Below are 18,999 nucleotides of genomic sequence, written 5' to 3'. Positions count from 1 at the left end.
GGTCACTATCAACAATGCAACTGTCAATCAACGATCGCCTTCGAAGGCTTCCTCATCAGCCTTCCTTTATTGGTCAGGATCGCCATCACCATTTCCTTCGTAGTCGGAATCATCACCATCTTCACCATCACCATCTTCATCATCTTCATGGAAGCTGCTTCCATCATCATCTGTTTCATCAATGTTCTCACTGTTGCGCCTGTCATCAACTGAGTGGGAGCATCCACGTGGGGAAGCAACAGTCTGCAAAATCAGTAAAATCCTGTGGTTATGTACAGAACCATGATAAAGATGGAACTAAAAGCAGAGACAAGTGTTCAACAGAAAAAAAGCTTTTTGCTGACACGATAGCTGAGGATGGTGAAAGCAACATCAGATATCTTGCTAGATTAAGCTATATTGGATCATAGGAGCCTGGTGATCTGTCACAGGCAAATGCTTTTGATGTTGTGGATAGGTTGATTTCAATTAATGGTGGATTATCATCTCAAGAAACAACCCCAAATAAATTGGAAATGGTAAAGCCACGTGTTTCAACTAAGAGAGGGACTTTAATGTTGGCTGAGAAGGTTGACATTTGTAAAAGTTCCAACACATTCCAAAAGAAGAAAAGTAACTGCATTGTGGTAGGAATGACCCTTCTAAATTTACCGAGTTATGTTCTAATAAGCAGTTGAAGAGAGGCAAGAAATTAACAGGTGATGGCTCCACTGTTGGGGAAGTACAAAAAAACATATCAGATGAGTCAAACTGATTTTGGCTACCTTACCATGAACTTAAATCCAAGGTTGCCATTTCTAATCAGCAAGAAGCCACCTTTTCACTGCTGCAACTCAAATTGGCATTTTGGCAGCAAACAATATTAATTCTCTAGATGAAATGTACTGCAGATACAAAATATAAATTGTGCAAGCATTCGATAAAATTTGTAACCTGTTGACGACGCGCATCAATACTTTCTAGATGTCGCAACAACTCTGCAAATGGTTCTCTTCCAAAATCAAAATACATGGCCTGTAATTAAAAAGGCACAGGAGTATTACATTCAGATGCATGCATATGGGTATTACCCAAATCAGAACATGTTATTTGCTAGAAGCAATGAAAAAAAATATTACCATGATCAACGCATGATTAACACTATTTTCTTCGAAGAGTATCCCATTAGTCTCTTTCAGCTGCTCATTTTCTTTGAGCACTCTATCATAATCAGTAGGATTGATTGGCTTAAAACCTATTGATTTACTATGTATTAGAATAATTGCCTTGTCCACAGCACCATCGCCTATTGGAACACGCCCATGCTTCATCCCATTTCCTACAATGTGCAGCGCCTTTCCATCCAACTCTTGTGAATTCTCATCTGAAACTAGCTGTCTGTAGTCATCCTAAAATAAGCAAAAAATCATGACATATGTCAAATAAGCAGATTTTGAATTTCATGTTGTTGGAATGAGTATATACTCTAACAATGCCCATGTGCACATAATCAAATAAGCATTATATGATTAGTTGCTACTGACAAGGACATTTACATTGGAGATAATCAAGTAAATAATGCAAAGCACACCAAGCATTTTTGCGCTTTCTGGCTGGGGATGGGAGCAGCCCTTCCATTGTTATCTACAGTTTTGAATCTAGATTTCATTACAGCGTATGTATTTAAAGTGCCACTCCTCTCGGGATCGAAAGTATGTTCCTACAAGAAAAGAAACATCAAATTATGCAAGGGAAAACTTTGTCGAGGCCAATGGTTTAATTAGGCAAGATAAGGAATTCTTATACCTGTAGTTGTTGTGTCTCCAAAAAATTCCTTGAACCTCCTCTTTTTGAGGATTATCTTCAGAACTCATGCAACAATCTTGGGCTTTCTCTTTCTCTTGTACTCATCACTAGTCCAGTATTTGGAGGACCATGCCCAAGCTGATTTACTGCACCATTCCAACCGACAAGTTAGGTACTGTTCTTCTATAAGGTCAATGGTGCGTGCTCGTGTATCATCACATGTCTCATCCCTTAGGTGAAAGTACATCTTGACAGCCTCCAGACGGAGTTGGTACACCATATTGCTTACTCTTCTCACTAGATATGCTTCTAAAATTTTGTCAGCAGCAACCCTATGTCACGGATGAACTATAAACAATTTCTGCATATGTATGACAAGGCCAAGTAAGACGGTCAGATTGGTATGCATGGTATCTAGAGTGTTTCGCGTAACAAGAGCTACTTGATTATGTTGCTGGATAGCTTTTGTTTGGCTGGGTAAACACAGTTTCTTATATACTAAACAAGATAACACTTTCTGGTACCTTGTTCCTCCTGCCAAAGGTACCTGGAGTCCTGGACATGAAATGGTCTGACCTCTTGAGAACCACAACCAAAACAGGGAACAAACAAATGATACTATCCAACCAAATAACTCCAAGATCATGGTACTTAGAATATCTTGGTGTTACTTAGAACCACAACCAAAATAGGGAACAAACAAATAATTAGAAGTTAGATTAGTAACCCAGAACTCCTGCTTTACTCTTCTGGCATAACAAATTCCATCTCTATTCTTTTTCCAATAATAGTCATTCCATGACAATGCTGGGTGTTGTTTAACAACATTGCCCGGCTCATCATATACCTTGATAGTGCCTGGGTACTCCCGTTTCAGAATAGCTCCCAGTTGTGAGGGATACTTGAGGCCTTTAGGGTTATAAGCAACATAATTGAACTGACTGTTACAAAGAAATTCATATGTTAATTGTACATATTCATGATTCCAATTAGTAGCAGAATGACAAGACTATGGTACTAAACAGAAATGAGCTCATTTGCACTTACCGATGACCTTTAGGTGCAAGCTCCACCCTCCCACTGTGTGGGGCCATTTTCAATTCAGTTGAGAGTTGACACCTTCGCTGGCACAATTCAGTTGATAGTTGACACCATGGCTAGCACCATTAGCACTGTTCCTCTCAGAGTGTTCACAATCAGCTCCAAGTATTGTGGAGTTAACAGCACCTTCAGCAATCATTATGGAGTTAAGACCATCAGCACTATTCCTTCCTGAGCTCTCAGTATGAGCTGCAGCCCTTCTGATGTTAACTCTTTTGAACTTACCACCATCAGCACTGCTCCTCTTAGAGCTCCCAGCATGAGCTCCCTTGCTTTTGTTGAACTGGACACCTTGATTTCCCTTGCTTCTGTTGGACTGAATACCACCATCACTAAAACCTGTTTGATTGCTCCCACCCCTTGCTGCACCCTTCTTGTTTGTAAGCTTTTTGTGCCGAAGGAAGTGCATCTCCTGCATTATCATCAGCAAAACAGTAAGTACATTATATATCTCATGCACATAAGGTTATATTTTCAGGAATATTCAACAACACATGGATTATGCAGCAACACATGCAAAGGATGCATCAGCAGAAATCATGTTTAGTTCCAAAATGTACACAAGTTGTTAAAGGCATACAATGGCAGTTACAACAAGAAAGTAACCTCAAAATGTTCAATAATCATTTGGATCATAAGCTGGATGTTCAGGCAGCTCATCATGATCTTCATCTTCTTCGTATGTATCATCAAGTACTTCTTCATCATCACCTTCAATATTCAATTTTGAAAAAAATTCCAAATCCTTAGGATCAGTTATCTCATCTGAAACAACAGGAGTTGTATTATCTAGCTCAATATCCAAATCAATGACAAATGCGCCTTCCAATCCCTCCTCTTGAAAAAATGACACTTCTTGTACTAGTCCAGTGGGAGGGTTTGATTCATCACTATTGTCATCTGGGGAAAAATAGCCACATGGAGTAACCAGATATGTGACCCACCACTCCTGTAGATCTGCTCTACTCTTACAGGCATAAGGTAAATAATAGACTTGTTTAACTTGACTTGCCATAACAAATGGTTCAAAAACAGAAAGCCTAGCAGCATGCTTAATTTCCACCGTACCCAACTTTTCAGTACGCCTAGTTCCATTTGGTGTTGGATCAAACCAATCACAATCAAGCAAAACCATCTCTAGTTGCAAACTCATTTCCCATTTTATTTTTATGATGTCCTTAATAACACCATAATACTCCATCTCAGTCATCATCGACACAGGAAACACAAACACCACTATTAACTGTAGCTAATCCTGATTTAGTTCCCTCATGTTCCTTTGAACGGAATCTGTACCCATTCACATCATAGGACCCATATCTTGTTACTCTTCCGCGAAAACCATAAGAAATATGGCATAATGCAATATCAATGCCAGCTGTCTGCATGCACTGCAAATTAGTGATAGTTTAATATGTTAGTTTTAGTTAGAAACAAAATGTTACAATACTTAATATGAAAGGTTTTAGTTGGATTACTTCTTCCTTGAACCAATCAAAGAAATTAAGCCCACGCTTCCCTCGGCTAGCCTTCCACCCATTTAACCTCAAATCCCTAAGCTGTTCAGGTGTTGGTCTATTTTTGCTCTTCCATTGTTCCTTCTCAAATTTACTAGGAAGAGCAAAGTAAGTTAAAATACAGCCACTAATAATATTTACAGAAAATATATTATAGTTTGGAGGAAAAAAAGTGTATATTACTTGAAGTGTTCGTCCATCTCCGGCATGTTTGTCAAAACATATAGGAAAGCAGCCTCATACTCTTCTGTTGAGAGCGCACGAACACCCCGAGGGCTAATGCACCGGCTAGGGTATTGAAAGATTTGAAGGTTGCATGAACTTTCAAAGGTACCAGTACCATCATCATATCTAGGAATTTTGCTTCTAACTGATCGGACAGTGGGCTTAAAATAAAGAGATAGGTGATTTGTGGCTTCCTCAACTAATTCAGCCTCAACGATGCAACCCTCAACACGAGCCCTATTTCGTACCTTTTTCCTAAGTTGTTGGATTTTTCTCTCAAATGGATAGTTCCAATGGGCTTGGACAGGACCTCCTAGTCTAGCCTCATAAGGAAGATGAACACTCAGATGTTGCATAGGATTGAAGAAACCTGGAGGAAATATCTTCTCCATTTTGCAAATAAGAACAACAACTAGCTTTCCGGTGAGCATATAGTGTCATGGTTCAGCTCTTTGGCACACAACTGCCTATAGAAAAAGCTTAGCTCCGCCAAACACATCCATATATTTTTTGGAAGGAAACCGCGAAATGCAACAGGAAGTAAGCGTTCCATGAAAATGTGATAATCATGGCTTTTTAGCCCAAAGATCTTGAAGTCAAGTTCACACCTCTTCTAATGTTAGCTGCATAGCCATCAGGAAACTTGAGTTCTTGAAACCACATAAGGATTATTGGCTTGTAATTCTTATCAATGCAAAATGGGGACCTAGGCTTGTCCCATTTTCCATTTGGCTTTAACTTCAAATGTAGTGAGGGACTCTTGCAAATTTGAGCTAGATCTCTCCGAGCCTTAGCATTATCTTTAGTCTTCTCAGGTACATCAAAGCATGTATTCCATATAGCTTCAGCCATGTTTTTCTCATTATGCATCACATCAATGTTGTGCCGTAGTAGCAATTTATCAAAGTATGGAAGTTGCCAAAAGCAACTAAGATGTATCCAATTGTGCAATATACTAAAGTTATCTGTATTAGCCACTGATATGTTAATTTGGGCTAGGACTTCCTCCCCTGACAAATGTCTTGGAGGCTCATCATACACCACTGTGTTCTTTCTAAATGCATTAGCTTGAGATCTGAATTCATGGTTTGTAGGTAAGAAGCGCCTATGGCAATCAAACTAGCATGCTTTGCGACCATTATGTAGTCGGAATGCTTTACTATCACACAAGCAAACTGGGCATGCAAGCCTACCGTGAGTGCTCCATCCAGAAAAGTTACCATAAGCAGGAAAATCATGGATCGACCATAGATAGGCTACACGCATGTTAAAGTTCTTCTTGATTGAAGCATCCTGAGTTTTGACACCACCCCAAAAGCTCAACAGTTCATCGACTAAAGGTTGCATCAATATGCTTAGTTTCTTTCAAGGATGTTCAGGACCTGGCTATACAAGGGCAAGGAATATGTACTCTGATTTCATGATTGTACTAGGAGCAAGATTTAATGGAGTAACAAAAATTGGCCAGCATGAATAGGGGGCTGCATTTGTAGGTGTAAAACCATCTGTTGCCACAGCAAGGTGCACATTCCTAGGGTCCCTACCAAACTAGGAAGTCTTTGTCAAACTGTTTCCATGCTTCCCCATCACATGGGTGCAACATCTTACAAGATCTGGACTGCTTGTGAGACTGCATCAGCTTTGTTGTCCTTTCATGTGCATACAATCTTTGTAGTCTATCTGTGATAGGAACGTACCGCAAAACTTTACGTGGGACTCTACTTTGGCCTTCCTCGTAGCGTGAGGTACCACAAACATCACACTTGGCTTTATTTTTCTTTTACTTGTAGTGAAGCATGCAGTTGTTATAGGAGACATCAATTTTCACATATGACATACCTAGGCCCTCCAATATTTTCTTTGACTGGTACAAGTCCTTGGGAACCTTAGATTCTGGAGGCAGCAGTTCATTGATTAGCTCTAAGTTTGCTTCAAAGTGGGCAATTGACATATTGTACTGTGATTTCAAAGCTAGCAAACGTGCCACGGCAGAAAGAGATGAGTGTGTTGTGTTCTCATGGACCAGTTGATCAGCACTAGCAACCATCCTATGAAAGGCCCGGGCTGAGGGTGTGAGCTCATTGTCACTTGTAGGTTCACGGTTAACACCTAGGTCAACTAACATATCATCCATGCGATCAGCTTCCTCAAAACTCTCATCATCCAACTTCAACATGACTCTCTCCATGTGATGTCCATATTTTGTAGTCCTCCCTAAACCCATGTTTACACAAGTGCATCTCTATATCAAACCTTTTATGCCTAGCATAGTTTCCACACAAGGCACATGGGCACTTAATGGTGTCATTTTCAACAAGACTCAACATAGAGAATGCGCGGTCTAGAAAGTTGTTTGTGTTTTCAATCCACTCATGAGAAGGAGGCTGCCCATGAGACCAACCACTATACATCCATTCATGGTCTTCCATAATTCTTGTTCTGTTTAAAAAAATATGTTTCAATGTCACAACAATCTGACACAAATAATAGTCACAGAACAAATAGGCAAATAGAAATAATTTGTCACATACCAACTAAAAAATTTGAAATAGAAGTAAGATTCTTTTCTGCCAAATTAAGGATTGAGTATGCAGCTTAACAAATAGGTGCATTCTAGCCAATGTCTAAAACACTACTGCTATTCAATCGAAATGCATTAGTCAACTGATACTTACTGCTATTCAATCGGAAAGGTCTGCAGTTCGTCGGAGAGGGAAGTAGTGCCTTCTTCAATTGTCCTCGAATCTGATCAGCAAGGTCCCTAGTGTATAGTGTGGTGTCACTTGTGAGAAAACTAATCCAGCCTCTATCAACAAAAATCAATCAAGAATCTATCTCGAACAAATAATAGTCAACAAATGAACAAGATGATCACAAATAATCTGCCATTCATTTTTTCTCAAATCGCAGGGAGCAAGATGAACAAACTAATTCAAGGAAACACACCCAATTTTTAGTGACACGGATGGTAACTATAGAAGCATTCAGCAAGTTTGCTCAATGCTTATCAGAGAACTATTGGTGTGTCTATTAGAGAAAAGACTATTCTCTTGATACACTCAAAGGGCTTCAGCCGTGAGGGAACTTTAGAAAGTGCACAGGGACAGAGTTTTACTTTAAAAGTCAACTAAGTTGTTATAAAAAAAGGCAACTAAGTTCTGTTCACAATCCGAAAACAGGCTTCTCTGAACTTACTTAAACTGCACTTCATCCGACTTGATGTTCCTAACAAAGAAGGAACAGCAGCGAAGGGCATCCGGGACTGAGTGTCTGCTAACGACCAGGAGCTGCTGTGGCACCATGCCACCACCTAGCAGTAATCTTGCGCCAAGCAGGAGGCATCAGGACGTTCGGATGAGTGACACTGATAGGAGTGCAACTAGCATCTGGATGAGAAGGATTGAGGAAGACTTACTATAGGAGGTGTGAGGGAGGGGGCGGCGGCGGCATCCACAGCACTGATGCGTTAGGGATGGGGGGCGGCCGCGTCCACAGCACCGATGCGTTAGGGATGGGGCGGCGACGGCGGGAGTGTGGCCGATGGCGGGAGGGAGGGAAGGGGGCGGCGCCAGGAGGGAGGGCAGGAGGCGAGGGGGGCGGCGGCGGTGGCAGGGGGGGGAGGAGGCGGCTGCAGGACTGTGGGCGGCGGCGGGTTGGAGGGGAGGGGGCGGCAGCGGAACTGTGGGTGGCGGCGGCGAGAGGGAGGCGAGGGGGCGGCGGCGGCGGTAGAGAGGCGAGGAGGCGCCGGCGGTAGGGGGCGGCGGCGTGAGTCTGGGAGGGGGCGGTGGCGGGAGTCTGCAGGAGGGAGGGCGGCGGGAGTCTGCGAAGGATGGGGAGGGTGGCGGGAGATAGGGTTCCACCTTATCCAGACGGGTATACGCGCATGGTACTGAATTTTTGGCACCGTTGGGCGGGAGTGCTGGGGCCATTGGGCGGGAGTGCGGAATCCATCATTTCTTGGCGGTTCGTGAAAACAGCCTAGAAAATCCATCTTTTTCTTGGCGGTTCATCAAAACAGAAGTTAATTCATCCTTTGCTTGGCGGCTTCCATAAACAGCCAAGAAAACCCACGTTTTCCTTACCGTTTTATAATAACAACCAAGGAATTACATTCTCTTAGCGGTTTCCTTCCACCGCCAAGGAAACGTTATATTTCTTGGCGGCCAATTTTGGCCGCCAAGTAAAACCTTAGACGCTAAGGCAAATCCAATTGTGAGAAGTTACCATAATTATATTAATAAAAAAAATCAGCAGAGCAGATCGTGTTGGGCTTCGGGGTCGTTGGACTGTCGGAGCCGAGCATCCAGTCGGATTCGCATATGCCGTGCCGAACTGCCGCGGAGCGTAGGGTATCGAAGTCGAGTCGGAGTCGCTTCCGGCCCGTGCGCTTCCCTCCGCCGGCCTCTGCCTATATAAATGGCATCCTGCTTCTTGTTCCTTCATCGTCGTCACCCCGCGTTCCATCAGCTGCCTTCTCCGCCGCCGTCGCTCGTCTCCTGCGTCCGCGCCTGCTGCCTTCTCCGATCCGCCGCCGCGCGCGCGTCTGCCTCCTAGCTCCGAGAAGCGCAGCTAGCCGCGCGCGGATGGGGCTGCCCTTTCAACGAGGACGACGGCCGACGACCGAGGAAGAAGATCAAGAGGCGAGGGCAAGGAAGCGCCAGCGGTGGGAAGCCTGGCTCGTCGTTGAGAAGCGCATCGAGGCGCACTGGCGCGAGGTCGAGGAATTCATGAACCGCCCGTCCTACGGAGTCCCGGCGTCCAAGTGGGCCATCGTGCGCCTCTACATGCCGAGGTGGTGTGACCTGACCAGGGGGGAGCACCGCTGCGCCATCTGCCTCGAGGACCTGGAGCCACGCGACAGGATGAGGATGATGCCGTGCCGCCACTCCTTCCACCAGCGCTGTATCTTCAAGTGGCTACAGATCAACCGCCTCTGCCCCATCTGCCAATTCGCGCTGCCGTCAGACGAAGAGCAACGCCTGTTGGACGAGAAAGCAGCCAAACCATGATAGTTCCTTCCTTCACGCTGTCTTTTTTTTAAAAAAATTTCTTGCTTTATTGAGACCTGCCATGCTGAAAGGCAGCCCAGGAGCATCACAGCTGCTGTAAACAATTTCTTTGAGTATTCGTGGTCAGCGACCTGCAGATTAGAGAATATAATAATTAATTAATTTGTTTCACTGAGCAAAAGTAGCTAAATGAGTTCAATGAACAACAAACTCTTCTTGAAAATTTCAACACAGGAACAACTTTTGTGATTTCATCCTACTGTACAGTGCATGAATTAAGCATGCGGTATGTATGACAAAACATCCCAATCTAAAAAGCTAACATCTAATGAGATGGTCGTACCTGATTTGTCGGACTAAAATATGAACCTTTGGAAAGCTATCACAGATGTGAGTCACTCCCATGACTTGCACAAGAGGGTAGAGCCTACTTCACTCATGCCATCGTTAGCAGGCTCAGCCCCACAACAGGTTTCAGGGCCCTGCCGTGCAGCCCCTTCTAATGCACAGAAAAAGGGAAAAAATTTAATCTAAGATTGAAATGTGCACCGATGAAATTATTTTCATAACAGATATAAAAGCCCTTCTTTGACGGGGGCGATAAAGATAGAAGCTGACTAATAACCATATCCTGATCTCACATTACTAAGTGTTTCAAGAATGATAAAAGAGCTTCTTTCCTCTTGCTCAGCTCTCCACAATTTTTCTTTTTTTCTTTACCTATATTAATATATTTACCACAGAATGGGTCTCCCCTACTGTATTTACCTAAAAAAGTTTTTCCTGCCTCATTTTTTATGTTTCTATATTAGTGTCATCTATTCCCCAACAGAGAAACATGAATTGTCATGATTGCAACAAAAGGTCATCTAAGATATCATATTCTAAGCACAACCCTGCAACAAAAAGGTTTATAAATTTTTAGTAGGAAAGTGCCATTATGGACTTAATATGATTCTATCCCAGCAAAATTCAGAGGACACATCATAGCATTCATAATTTCATACCGCTAATTTACAACCTGGTCATTGTCAGCCAGTAATGTCATATATTTGACATGGGAAGAACAGATGCATTACAAACTTCAAAGCACTATGGAGTCACTACCAGAATCCGGAATTACCTTGGCGGCCTAAAACCGCCAAGGAATATAGGTTTACCACCAAGGTAATTGTTCTTGGTGGCCGACCGCCAAGCAAAGCCCGCCAAGCCTAGAGCGCTAAGGAAAAACGATATCCTTGGCAGTTGACTGCCAAGAATTGTTTCCTTGACGGTTTGGCTGCCAAGGTAAATAGGACGCTGGTAAAACTTACCATGCGCCAAGGAAAGGGTACATCCGCCAAGGAAATTTATTTGCTTGGCTGCCATCTACCGCCAAGGAAATTTCTTTACTTGGCGGATTTGGACAGCCAAGAAAATACCTTTCCTTGGCAGCTTACAACAGCCAAGTAAATTTCTTTCCTTGGCAGCTCATCCGCCAATTTAAACTATTTGCTTGGCTGCTATCGACCCGGAACAAAATTTCTTTACTTGGCGGCTTTGGACAGCTAAGAAAATACCTTTTCTTGGCAGCAGCATTCGCCAATTTAAGCTATTTGCTTGGCTGTCCAAAACAACCAAGTTAATACATTTCCTTGGCAGCCTTCATCGGCCAAGGAAAACAGAATACCAGCCAAGACAATTCTAATTTCCTTAGCAACTTACTTTGCCAAGGTAATACAAACACACTCAATATTTTGGTAGCCACAAATCTGATAGCAACAACAATACAAATCATATGTGTCCAACATCCACTTGCTCACCAGTACGTATTATCCACTTTACATAGGGCAAACATGACCACATGCATCCCGCCTACATATAATCTAGATGGCAGTATGTTATCTTGCCTACATGTCATCACCACACATTCACCACACATTCACAAAAGACTTTGCAAAAGCTCAGCCACACATCATATGTTAGCTGTACCAAAATAGACCAAAAGAAGTCAGCATCCTGAGTTTTAACACCACCCCAAAAGCTCAACAGTTCATCGACTAAAGGTTGCATCAATATGCTTAGTTTCTTTCCAGGATGTTCAGGACCTGGCTATACAAGGGCAAGGAATATGTACTCTGATTTCATGATTGTACTAGGAGGAAGATTTAATGGAGTAACAAAAATTGGCCAGCACGAATAGGGGGCTGCATTTATAGGTGTAAAACCATCTGTTGCCACAGCAAGGCGCACATTCCTAGGGTCCCTACCAAACTAGGAAGTCTTTGTCAAACTGTTTCCATGCTTCCCCATCACATGGGTGCAACATCTTACCAGATCTGGACTGCTTGTGAGACTGCATCAGCTTTGCTGTCCTTTCATGTGCATACAATCTTTGTAGTCTATCTGTGATAGGAAGGTACCGCAAAACTTTACGTGGGACTCTACTTTGGCCTTCCTCATAGCGTGAGGTACCACAAACATCACACTTGTCTTTATTTTTATTGTCCTTGTAGTGAAGCATGCAGTTGTTATAGCAGATATCAATTTTTACATATGATATACCTAGACCCTCCAATATTTTCTTTGACTGGTACAAGTCCTTGGGAACCTTAGATTCTGGAGGCAGCAGTTCATTGATTAGCTCTAAGTTTGCTTCAAAGTGGGCAATTGACATATTGTACTGTGATTTCAAAGCTAGCAAACGTGCCACGGCAGAAAGAGATGAGTGTGTTGTGTTCTCATGGACCAGTTGATCAGCACTAGCAACCATCCTATGAAAGGCCCGGGCTGAGGGTGTGAGCTCATTGTAAATTGTAGGTTCATGGTTAACACCTAGGTCAACTAACATATCATCCATGCGATCAGTTCCTCAAAACTCTCATCACTTCCAACTTCAACATGACTCTCTCCATGTGATGTCTATATTTTGTAGTCCTCCCTAAACCCATGTTTACACAAGTGCATCTCTATATCAAACCTTTTATGCCTAGCATAGTTTCCACACAAGGCACATGGGCACTTAATGGTGTCATTTTCAACAAGACTCAACATAGAGAATGCGCGGTCTAGAAAGTTGTTTGTGTTTTCAATCCACTCATGAGAAGGAGGCTGCCCACGAGACCAACCACTATACATCCATTCATGGTCTTCCATTATTCTTGTTCTGTTTTAAAAAAAAATATGTTTCAATGTCACAACAATCTGACACAATTAATAGTCACAGAACAAATAGGCAAATAGAAATAATTTGTCACATACCAACTAAAAAATTTGAAATAGAAGTAAGATTCTTTTCTGCCAAATTAAGGATTGAGTATGCAGCTTAACAAATAGGTGCATTCTAGCCAATGTCTAAAACACTACTGCTATTCAATCGAAATGCATTAGTCAACTGATACTTACTGCTATTCAATCGGAAAGGTCTGCAGTTCGTCGGAGAGGGAAGTAGTGCCTTCTTCAATTGTCCTCGAATCTGATCAGCAAGGTCCCTAGTGTATAGTGTGGTGTCACTTGTGAGAAAACTAATCCAGCCTCTATCAACAAAAATCAATCAAGAATCTATCTCGAACAAATAATAGTCAACAGATGAACAAGATGATCACAAATAATCTGCCATTCATTTTTTCTCAAATCGCAGGGAGCAAGATGAACAAACTAATTCAAGGAAACACACCCAATTTTTAGTGACACGGATGGTAACTATAGAAGCATTCAGCAAGTTTGCTCAATGCTTATCAGAGAACTATTGGTGTGTCTATTAGAGAAAAGACTATTCTCTTGATACACTCAAAGGGCTTCAGCCGTGAGGGAACTTTAGAAAGTGCACAGGGACAGAGTTTTACTTTAAAAGTCAACTAAGTTGTTATAAAAAAAGGCAACTAAGTTCTGTTCACAATCCGAAAACAGGCTTCTCTGAACTTACTTAAACTGCACTTCATCCGACTTGATGTTCCTAACAAAGAAGGAACAGCAGCGAAGGGCATCCGGGACTGAGTGTCTGCTAACGACCAGGAGCTGCTGTGGCACCATGCCACCACCTAGCAGTAATCTTGCGCCAAGCAGGAGGCATCAGGACGTTCGGATGAGTGACACTGATAGGAGTGCAACTAGCATCTGGATGAGAAGGATTGAGGAAGACTTACTATAGGAGGTGTGAGGGAGGGGGCGGCGGCGGCATCCACAGCACTGATGCGTTAGGGATGGGGGGCGGCCGCGTCCACAGCACCGATGCGTTAGGGATGGGGCGGCGACGGCGGGAGTGTGGCCGATGGCGGGAGGGAGGGAAGGGGGCGGCGCCAGGAGGGAGGGAAGGGGACGGCAACAGAACTGTTGGCGGCAGCGGGAGGGAGGGGAGGGGGGCGGCAGCGGGAGGGAGGCGAGGGGGCGGCGGCGGTGGCAGGGGGGGGAGGAGGCGGCTGCAGGACTGTGGGCGGCGGCGGGTTGGAGGGGAGGGGGCGGCAGCGGAACTGTGGGTGGCGGCGGCGAGAGGGAGGCGAGGGGGCGGCGGCGGCGGTAGAGAGGCGAGGAGGCGCCGGCGGTAGGGGGCGGCGGCGTGAGTCTGGGAGGGGGCGGTGGCGGGAGTCTGCAGGAGGGAGGGCGGCGGGAGTCTGCGAAGGATGGGGAGGGTGGCGGGAGATAGGGTTCCACCTTATCCAGACGGGTATACGCACATGGTACTGAATTTTTGGCACCGTTGGGCGGGAGTGCTGGGGCCATTGGGCGGGAGTGCGGAATCCATCATTTCTTGGCGGTTCGTGAAAACAGCCTAGAAAATCCATCTTTTTCTTGGCGGTTCATCAAAACAGAAGTTAATTCATCCTTTGCTTGGCGGCTTCCATAAACAGCCAAGAAAACCCACGTTTTCCTTACCGTTTTATAATAACAACCAAGGAATTACATTCTCTTAGCGGTTTCCTTCCACCGCCAAAGAAACGTTATATTTCTTGGCGGCCAATTTTGGCCGCCAAGTAAAACCTTAGACGCTAAGGCAAATCCAATTGTGAGAAGTTACCATAATTATATTAATAAAAAAAATCAGCAGAGCAGATCGTGTTGGGCTTCGGGGTCGTTGGACTGTCGGAGCCGAGCATCCAGTCGGATTCGCATATGCCGTGCCGAACTGCCGCGGAGCGTAGGGTATCGAAGTCGAGTCGGAGTCGCTTCCGGCCCGTGCGCTTCCCTCCGCCGGCCTCTGCCTATATAAATGGCATCCTGCTTCTTGTTCCTTCATCGTCGTCACCCCGCGTTCCATCAGCTGCCTTCTCCGCCGCCGTCGCTCGTCTCCTGCGTCCGCGCCTGCTGCCTTCTCCGATCCGCCGCCGCGCGCGCGTCTGCCTCCTAGCTCCGAGAAGCGCAGCTAGCCGCGCGCGGATGGGGCTGCCCTTTCAACGAGGACGACGGCCGACGACCGAGGAAGAAGATCAAGAGGCGAGGGCAAGGAAGCGCCAGCGGTGGGAAGCCTGGCTCGTCGTTGAGAAGCGCATCGAGGCGCACTGGCGCGAGGTCGAGGAATTCATGAACCGCCCGTCCTACGGAGTCCCGGCGTCCAAGTGGGCCATCGTGCGCCTCTACATGCCGAGGTGGTGTGACCTGACCAGGGGGGAGCACCGCTGCGCCATCTGCCTCGAGGACCTGGAGCCACGCGACAGGATGAGGATGATGCCGTGCCGCCACTCCTTCCACCAGCGCTGTATCTTCAAGTGGCTACAGATCAACCGCCTCTGCCCCATCTGCCAATTCGCGCTGCCGTCAGACGAAGAGCAACGCCTGTTGGACGAGAAAGCAGCCAAACCATGATAGTTCCTTCCTTCACGCTGTCTTTTTTTTAAAAAAATTTCTTGCTTTATTGAGACCTGCCATGCTGAAAGGCAGCCCAGGAGCATCACAGCTGCTGTAAACAATTTCTTTGAGTATTCGTGGTCAGCGACCTGCAGATTAGAGAATATAATAATTAATTAATTTGTTTCACTGAGCAAAAGTAGCTAAATGAGTTCAATGAACAACAAACTCTTCTTGAAAATTTCAACACAGGAACAACTTTTGTGATTTCATCCTACTGTACAGTGCATGAATTAAGCATGCGGTATGTATGACAAAACATCCCAATCTAAAAAGCTAACATCTAATGAGATGGTCGTACCTGATTTGTCGGACTAAAATATGAACCTTTGGAAAGCTATCACAGATGTGAGTCACTCCCATGACTTGCACAAGAGGGTAGAGCCTACTTCACTCATGCCATCGTTAGCAGGCTCAGCCCCACAACAGGTTTCAGGGCCCTGCCGTGCAGCCCCTTCTAATGCACAGAAAAAGGGAAAAAATTTAATCTAAGATTGAAATGTGCACCGATGAAATTATTTTCATAACAGATATAAAAGCCCTTCTTTGACGGGGGCGATAAAGATAGAAGCTGACTAATAACCATATCCTGATCTCACATTACTAAGTGTTTCAAGAATGATAAAAGAGCTTCTTTCCTCTTGCTCAGCTCTCCACAATTTTACAGTTTTTCTTTCTTTCTTTACCTAGTATAGGATCGTGCCCGTGCGTTGCCACGGGCACACAAATTTAAATAAAATAGTCATTATTTCAAAAAAAATAAGAAATAAGAGAGTGCAAGTTATAATGACAAAACATAATGGTCATATCATCCATGATGGTCATTCTAGGAAGAACTGATCAATAACATTGCACAAGAGGAAAGGCTTATTTCACAAAGAGCAACACATGTATGTCAATTACAACGCCCACCACCACGACTGTCATGATCATGATCAATGCTACGTCTGTGTCCGTTACAGTAAAATTTCAATGCATTCATGGTAAAGACCCTTTGTATACTCAACAAAAGTTACCCAACTGTTAACAAAGTGTGTCTTTGAAGACAATTTGTTTAAGGATGGAACCCATTTTTCTGTTAGCGCATAAGAAATTCTAATGGCAGACAGACAAATTAGCCCGCAGACTTCAATTCAGAAGAACTTAGGAGTTGGTAGGCACGGCTCCTTTGCATTTATAATCGTTTTCCAAAACTGTGTCATCACATCACCACAAACTCGACCCTACATTAAGATTCAAGGTCATCACATCACCAGTCATAGAGAGGCAAAAGGTTCAGCAAAAGGTGACATCTCTCAGAACTATATATGTTTGCAACAATCTAAAGAAGCTTTTGATGACCAAACTCCACAGGTTAACAAAGCACACACATCTAGTGTTAGCAGCCCTCCACAAAACTGGTACTCTGAATTTGCGGCTCTACACAAAAAAAGAGAGGAAAAATCTTGAAAATATACACACTGCCGTAGAGCTCCAACACATCGAGTTCAATGACGCACTGCAATGGCAACTAATACAACAGGTCTTATGCTGTGTGATTTCTAGGATAGCAAGGCTTCAGGTAGGAAGAGAACTGGATGCTGTATGACGCTTAAACACTTCATGTCCGGATGCAATGGGGCTGACAATAATCTTTTGAGCCTGTAAAGAATCAGAAACTAACAATAAACACGATGGCTACCTTTTTGGGATGAAGGGCCGTTCAAAGCATGGCATGGGTTGGGCTTTGGGAATAAGCTCTGTCCTTCTCAGTTGCCTTATCCTTTCTTGCTCCTCCAACTCCTGTTGTCTCTCCCACTCCATCCTTTGCAGCTCTGCGAACTTATTCCTCTCCAACACCTAAATTTTCAATAAAAACATGATTAAATAGATTAATAACAATTAATTCCATTGATATTAGACCTCAGAAAGCATATTATGTTTTAAAGAGGCTTACGTGTTGATCAAATTCAGCGTGTTCCAGTGCACGCATATCGGTATGCAGAACAAGGTCTATCGGCTCAGTTCTTTGTTTAACTGCAGGCTTTATCAAACACTGAAAAGGAGACAGAAGAGTAAAAAACTTTGACATTATGTCAATTTTCCTAATAAGCTAATACCAAGAGAAGAGAAGAACATTCAAGAAAGGGTTAGTAAAAACACCTCAGGTTCACCTGTAGTAAAAACACTTCTTCTCTTCTTCCAAAAGCATTTCTTTCACCGTTTGGGCGAGCTGTTGTTCCTTAAATCTTCCTCTTTGCTTCCGGAAGGGACATAGTGATTATTTTACAATTAGGTATCTCAAGTCAAGCCATATGTTTAGGTGCAGCATAAAAGTAAGTACCATTTGACAAATTACAACATTCCATATTAAACAATAAGTTATATCATATTTATGATGTTCCAAGCAAGATAATCAGAAGGACATTTAATCAATCACTATGCTACACAGTACTATTTACTTAAGGTGAGGCTGTAAATATTTAAGGTGTCTAGCTTACATACTGTTTTTCTAAGCAACGAATCCATCACAATTAGGAAGCACCACCCCGCAAGTGAAAACACGACAAGAGAGCAGGCGTCGTTTAGATGCAAAAGCGTAGAAGGCGCTACTCGCTAGATGGTGCACAAATATATGATGGGGCAGAGCATTTGCCGACCTTTTAGATGAAAGAGCATTTGCCTACATACAATATGATGTGAAGCATTTGACTACTGAAACTAATGAGCAAAACCATACAATAGGATCTTCTGGATAAATGAATTATAACTTATAGGACATGACTTTGACAGCATTGAGGATGCGTTATTAGTTATTACCTCAGTCCTTAGCTTGAAGGGATGCTGGCTTGTGACCTTAAGCTTTCTGTTCCAGCTGCTCCTTAGTGATTCCGATGACTGCCGGTCAGAGTGCAAGATTCATTGACATATGAGAACACGCTACAACAATCCCGATCCAAATAGAAACAAAACTATGTCAGGCTTACGGTTCTCCTGCTCCTGCGCCCTCCAGCCGATGTTTTGCTATCCCAGCTGAACCTAAAAATGAGCAGGAAATTATGATCAATAAACATTGTGCAAGAATCATGAAACATGTCCTTCCGGTTGTTTGTCAATGTCAACTAACCTGTCGGCCTTGCCATCAAGTGACGAGCAGAGCCTATTAGGCCAGGAAATCAGATGACAAGAATACTGATACCTGTGGGAGCTCCAGGTCACCCTCATCCTTCAACGACTGCAACCCGGGCAGGGCCCATGAGCCCTCAGGTTCATCTGGGGGCCGCTCAAAGCATGGCACAGAAACCGGAAGCGAAGTAGAAGCCCAGACTGCACAGATAAGAGAAGAAAATTTTAAGTAGTAGAATTTAACAATGTTTGATGTTCATTTGTCATATCAAATTCCATAGATTGTAGGCACATGAGCAGACATGAATCCATATTCTAATATAAATTATGCAAAACTGCTCTCATATTACCAGTGCCTATGATGCATAAATAATTTTGATAGTTTGTGTAGCAATCAGTACAATCAAAACAGAAATTCATATATGATGATTACTGCA

General features: G+C 43.8%; 2 protein-coding genes and 2 pseudogenes across 2 annotated transcripts; 2 read left to right on the top strand and 2 right to left on the bottom strand.

The window, feature by feature from the left end:
- Positions 1-4,582: 4,582 nt before the first annotated feature.
- Positions 4,583-6,852, bottom strand: LOC140223528 (uncharacterized; annotated as a pseudogene).
- A 2,359-nt stretch (positions 6,853-9,211) lies between these two features.
- On the top strand, positions 9,212-9,637 carry LOC117865442 (E3 ubiquitin-protein ligase RDUF1). The gene has a single exon (XM_034749643.2). The coding sequence runs from the start codon at positions 9,212-9,214 to the stop codon at positions 9,635-9,637; it is 426 nt and encodes a 141-aa protein (XP_034605534.1).
- A 5,352-nt stretch (positions 9,638-14,989) lies between these two features.
- On the top strand, positions 14,990-15,415 carry LOC117865895 (E3 ubiquitin-protein ligase RDUF1). The gene has a single exon (XM_034750155.2). The coding sequence runs from the start codon at positions 14,990-14,992 to the stop codon at positions 15,413-15,415; it is 426 nt and encodes a 141-aa protein (XP_034606046.1).
- A 1,258-nt stretch (positions 15,416-16,673) lies between these two features.
- LOC140223527 (microtubule-destabilizing protein 60-like) lies at positions 16,674-18,809 on the bottom strand (annotated as a pseudogene).
- Positions 18,810-18,999: the final 190 nt, after the last annotated feature.

The sequence above is a fragment of the Setaria viridis genome, chromosome 7, assembly GCF_005286985.2.
Source record: "Setaria viridis chromosome 7, Setaria_viridis_v4.0, whole genome shotgun sequence".
Taxonomy (NCBI): domain Eukaryota; kingdom Viridiplantae; phylum Streptophyta; class Magnoliopsida; order Poales; family Poaceae; genus Setaria; species Setaria viridis.
Note: the sequence above shows the minus strand (reverse complement) of the source record. Positions and strands in the feature narration are given on the sequence as shown.

Excerpts from the sequence above, each read along its gene's own strand:
- LOC117865442 (XM_034749643.2), top strand. The coding sequence starts at position 9,212 with ATGGGGCTGCCCTTTCAACGAGGACGACGGCCGACGACCGAGGAAGAA.
- LOC117865895 (XM_034750155.2), top strand. The coding sequence starts at position 14,990 with ATGGGGCTGCCCTTTCAACGAGGACGACGGCCGACGACCGAGGAAGAA.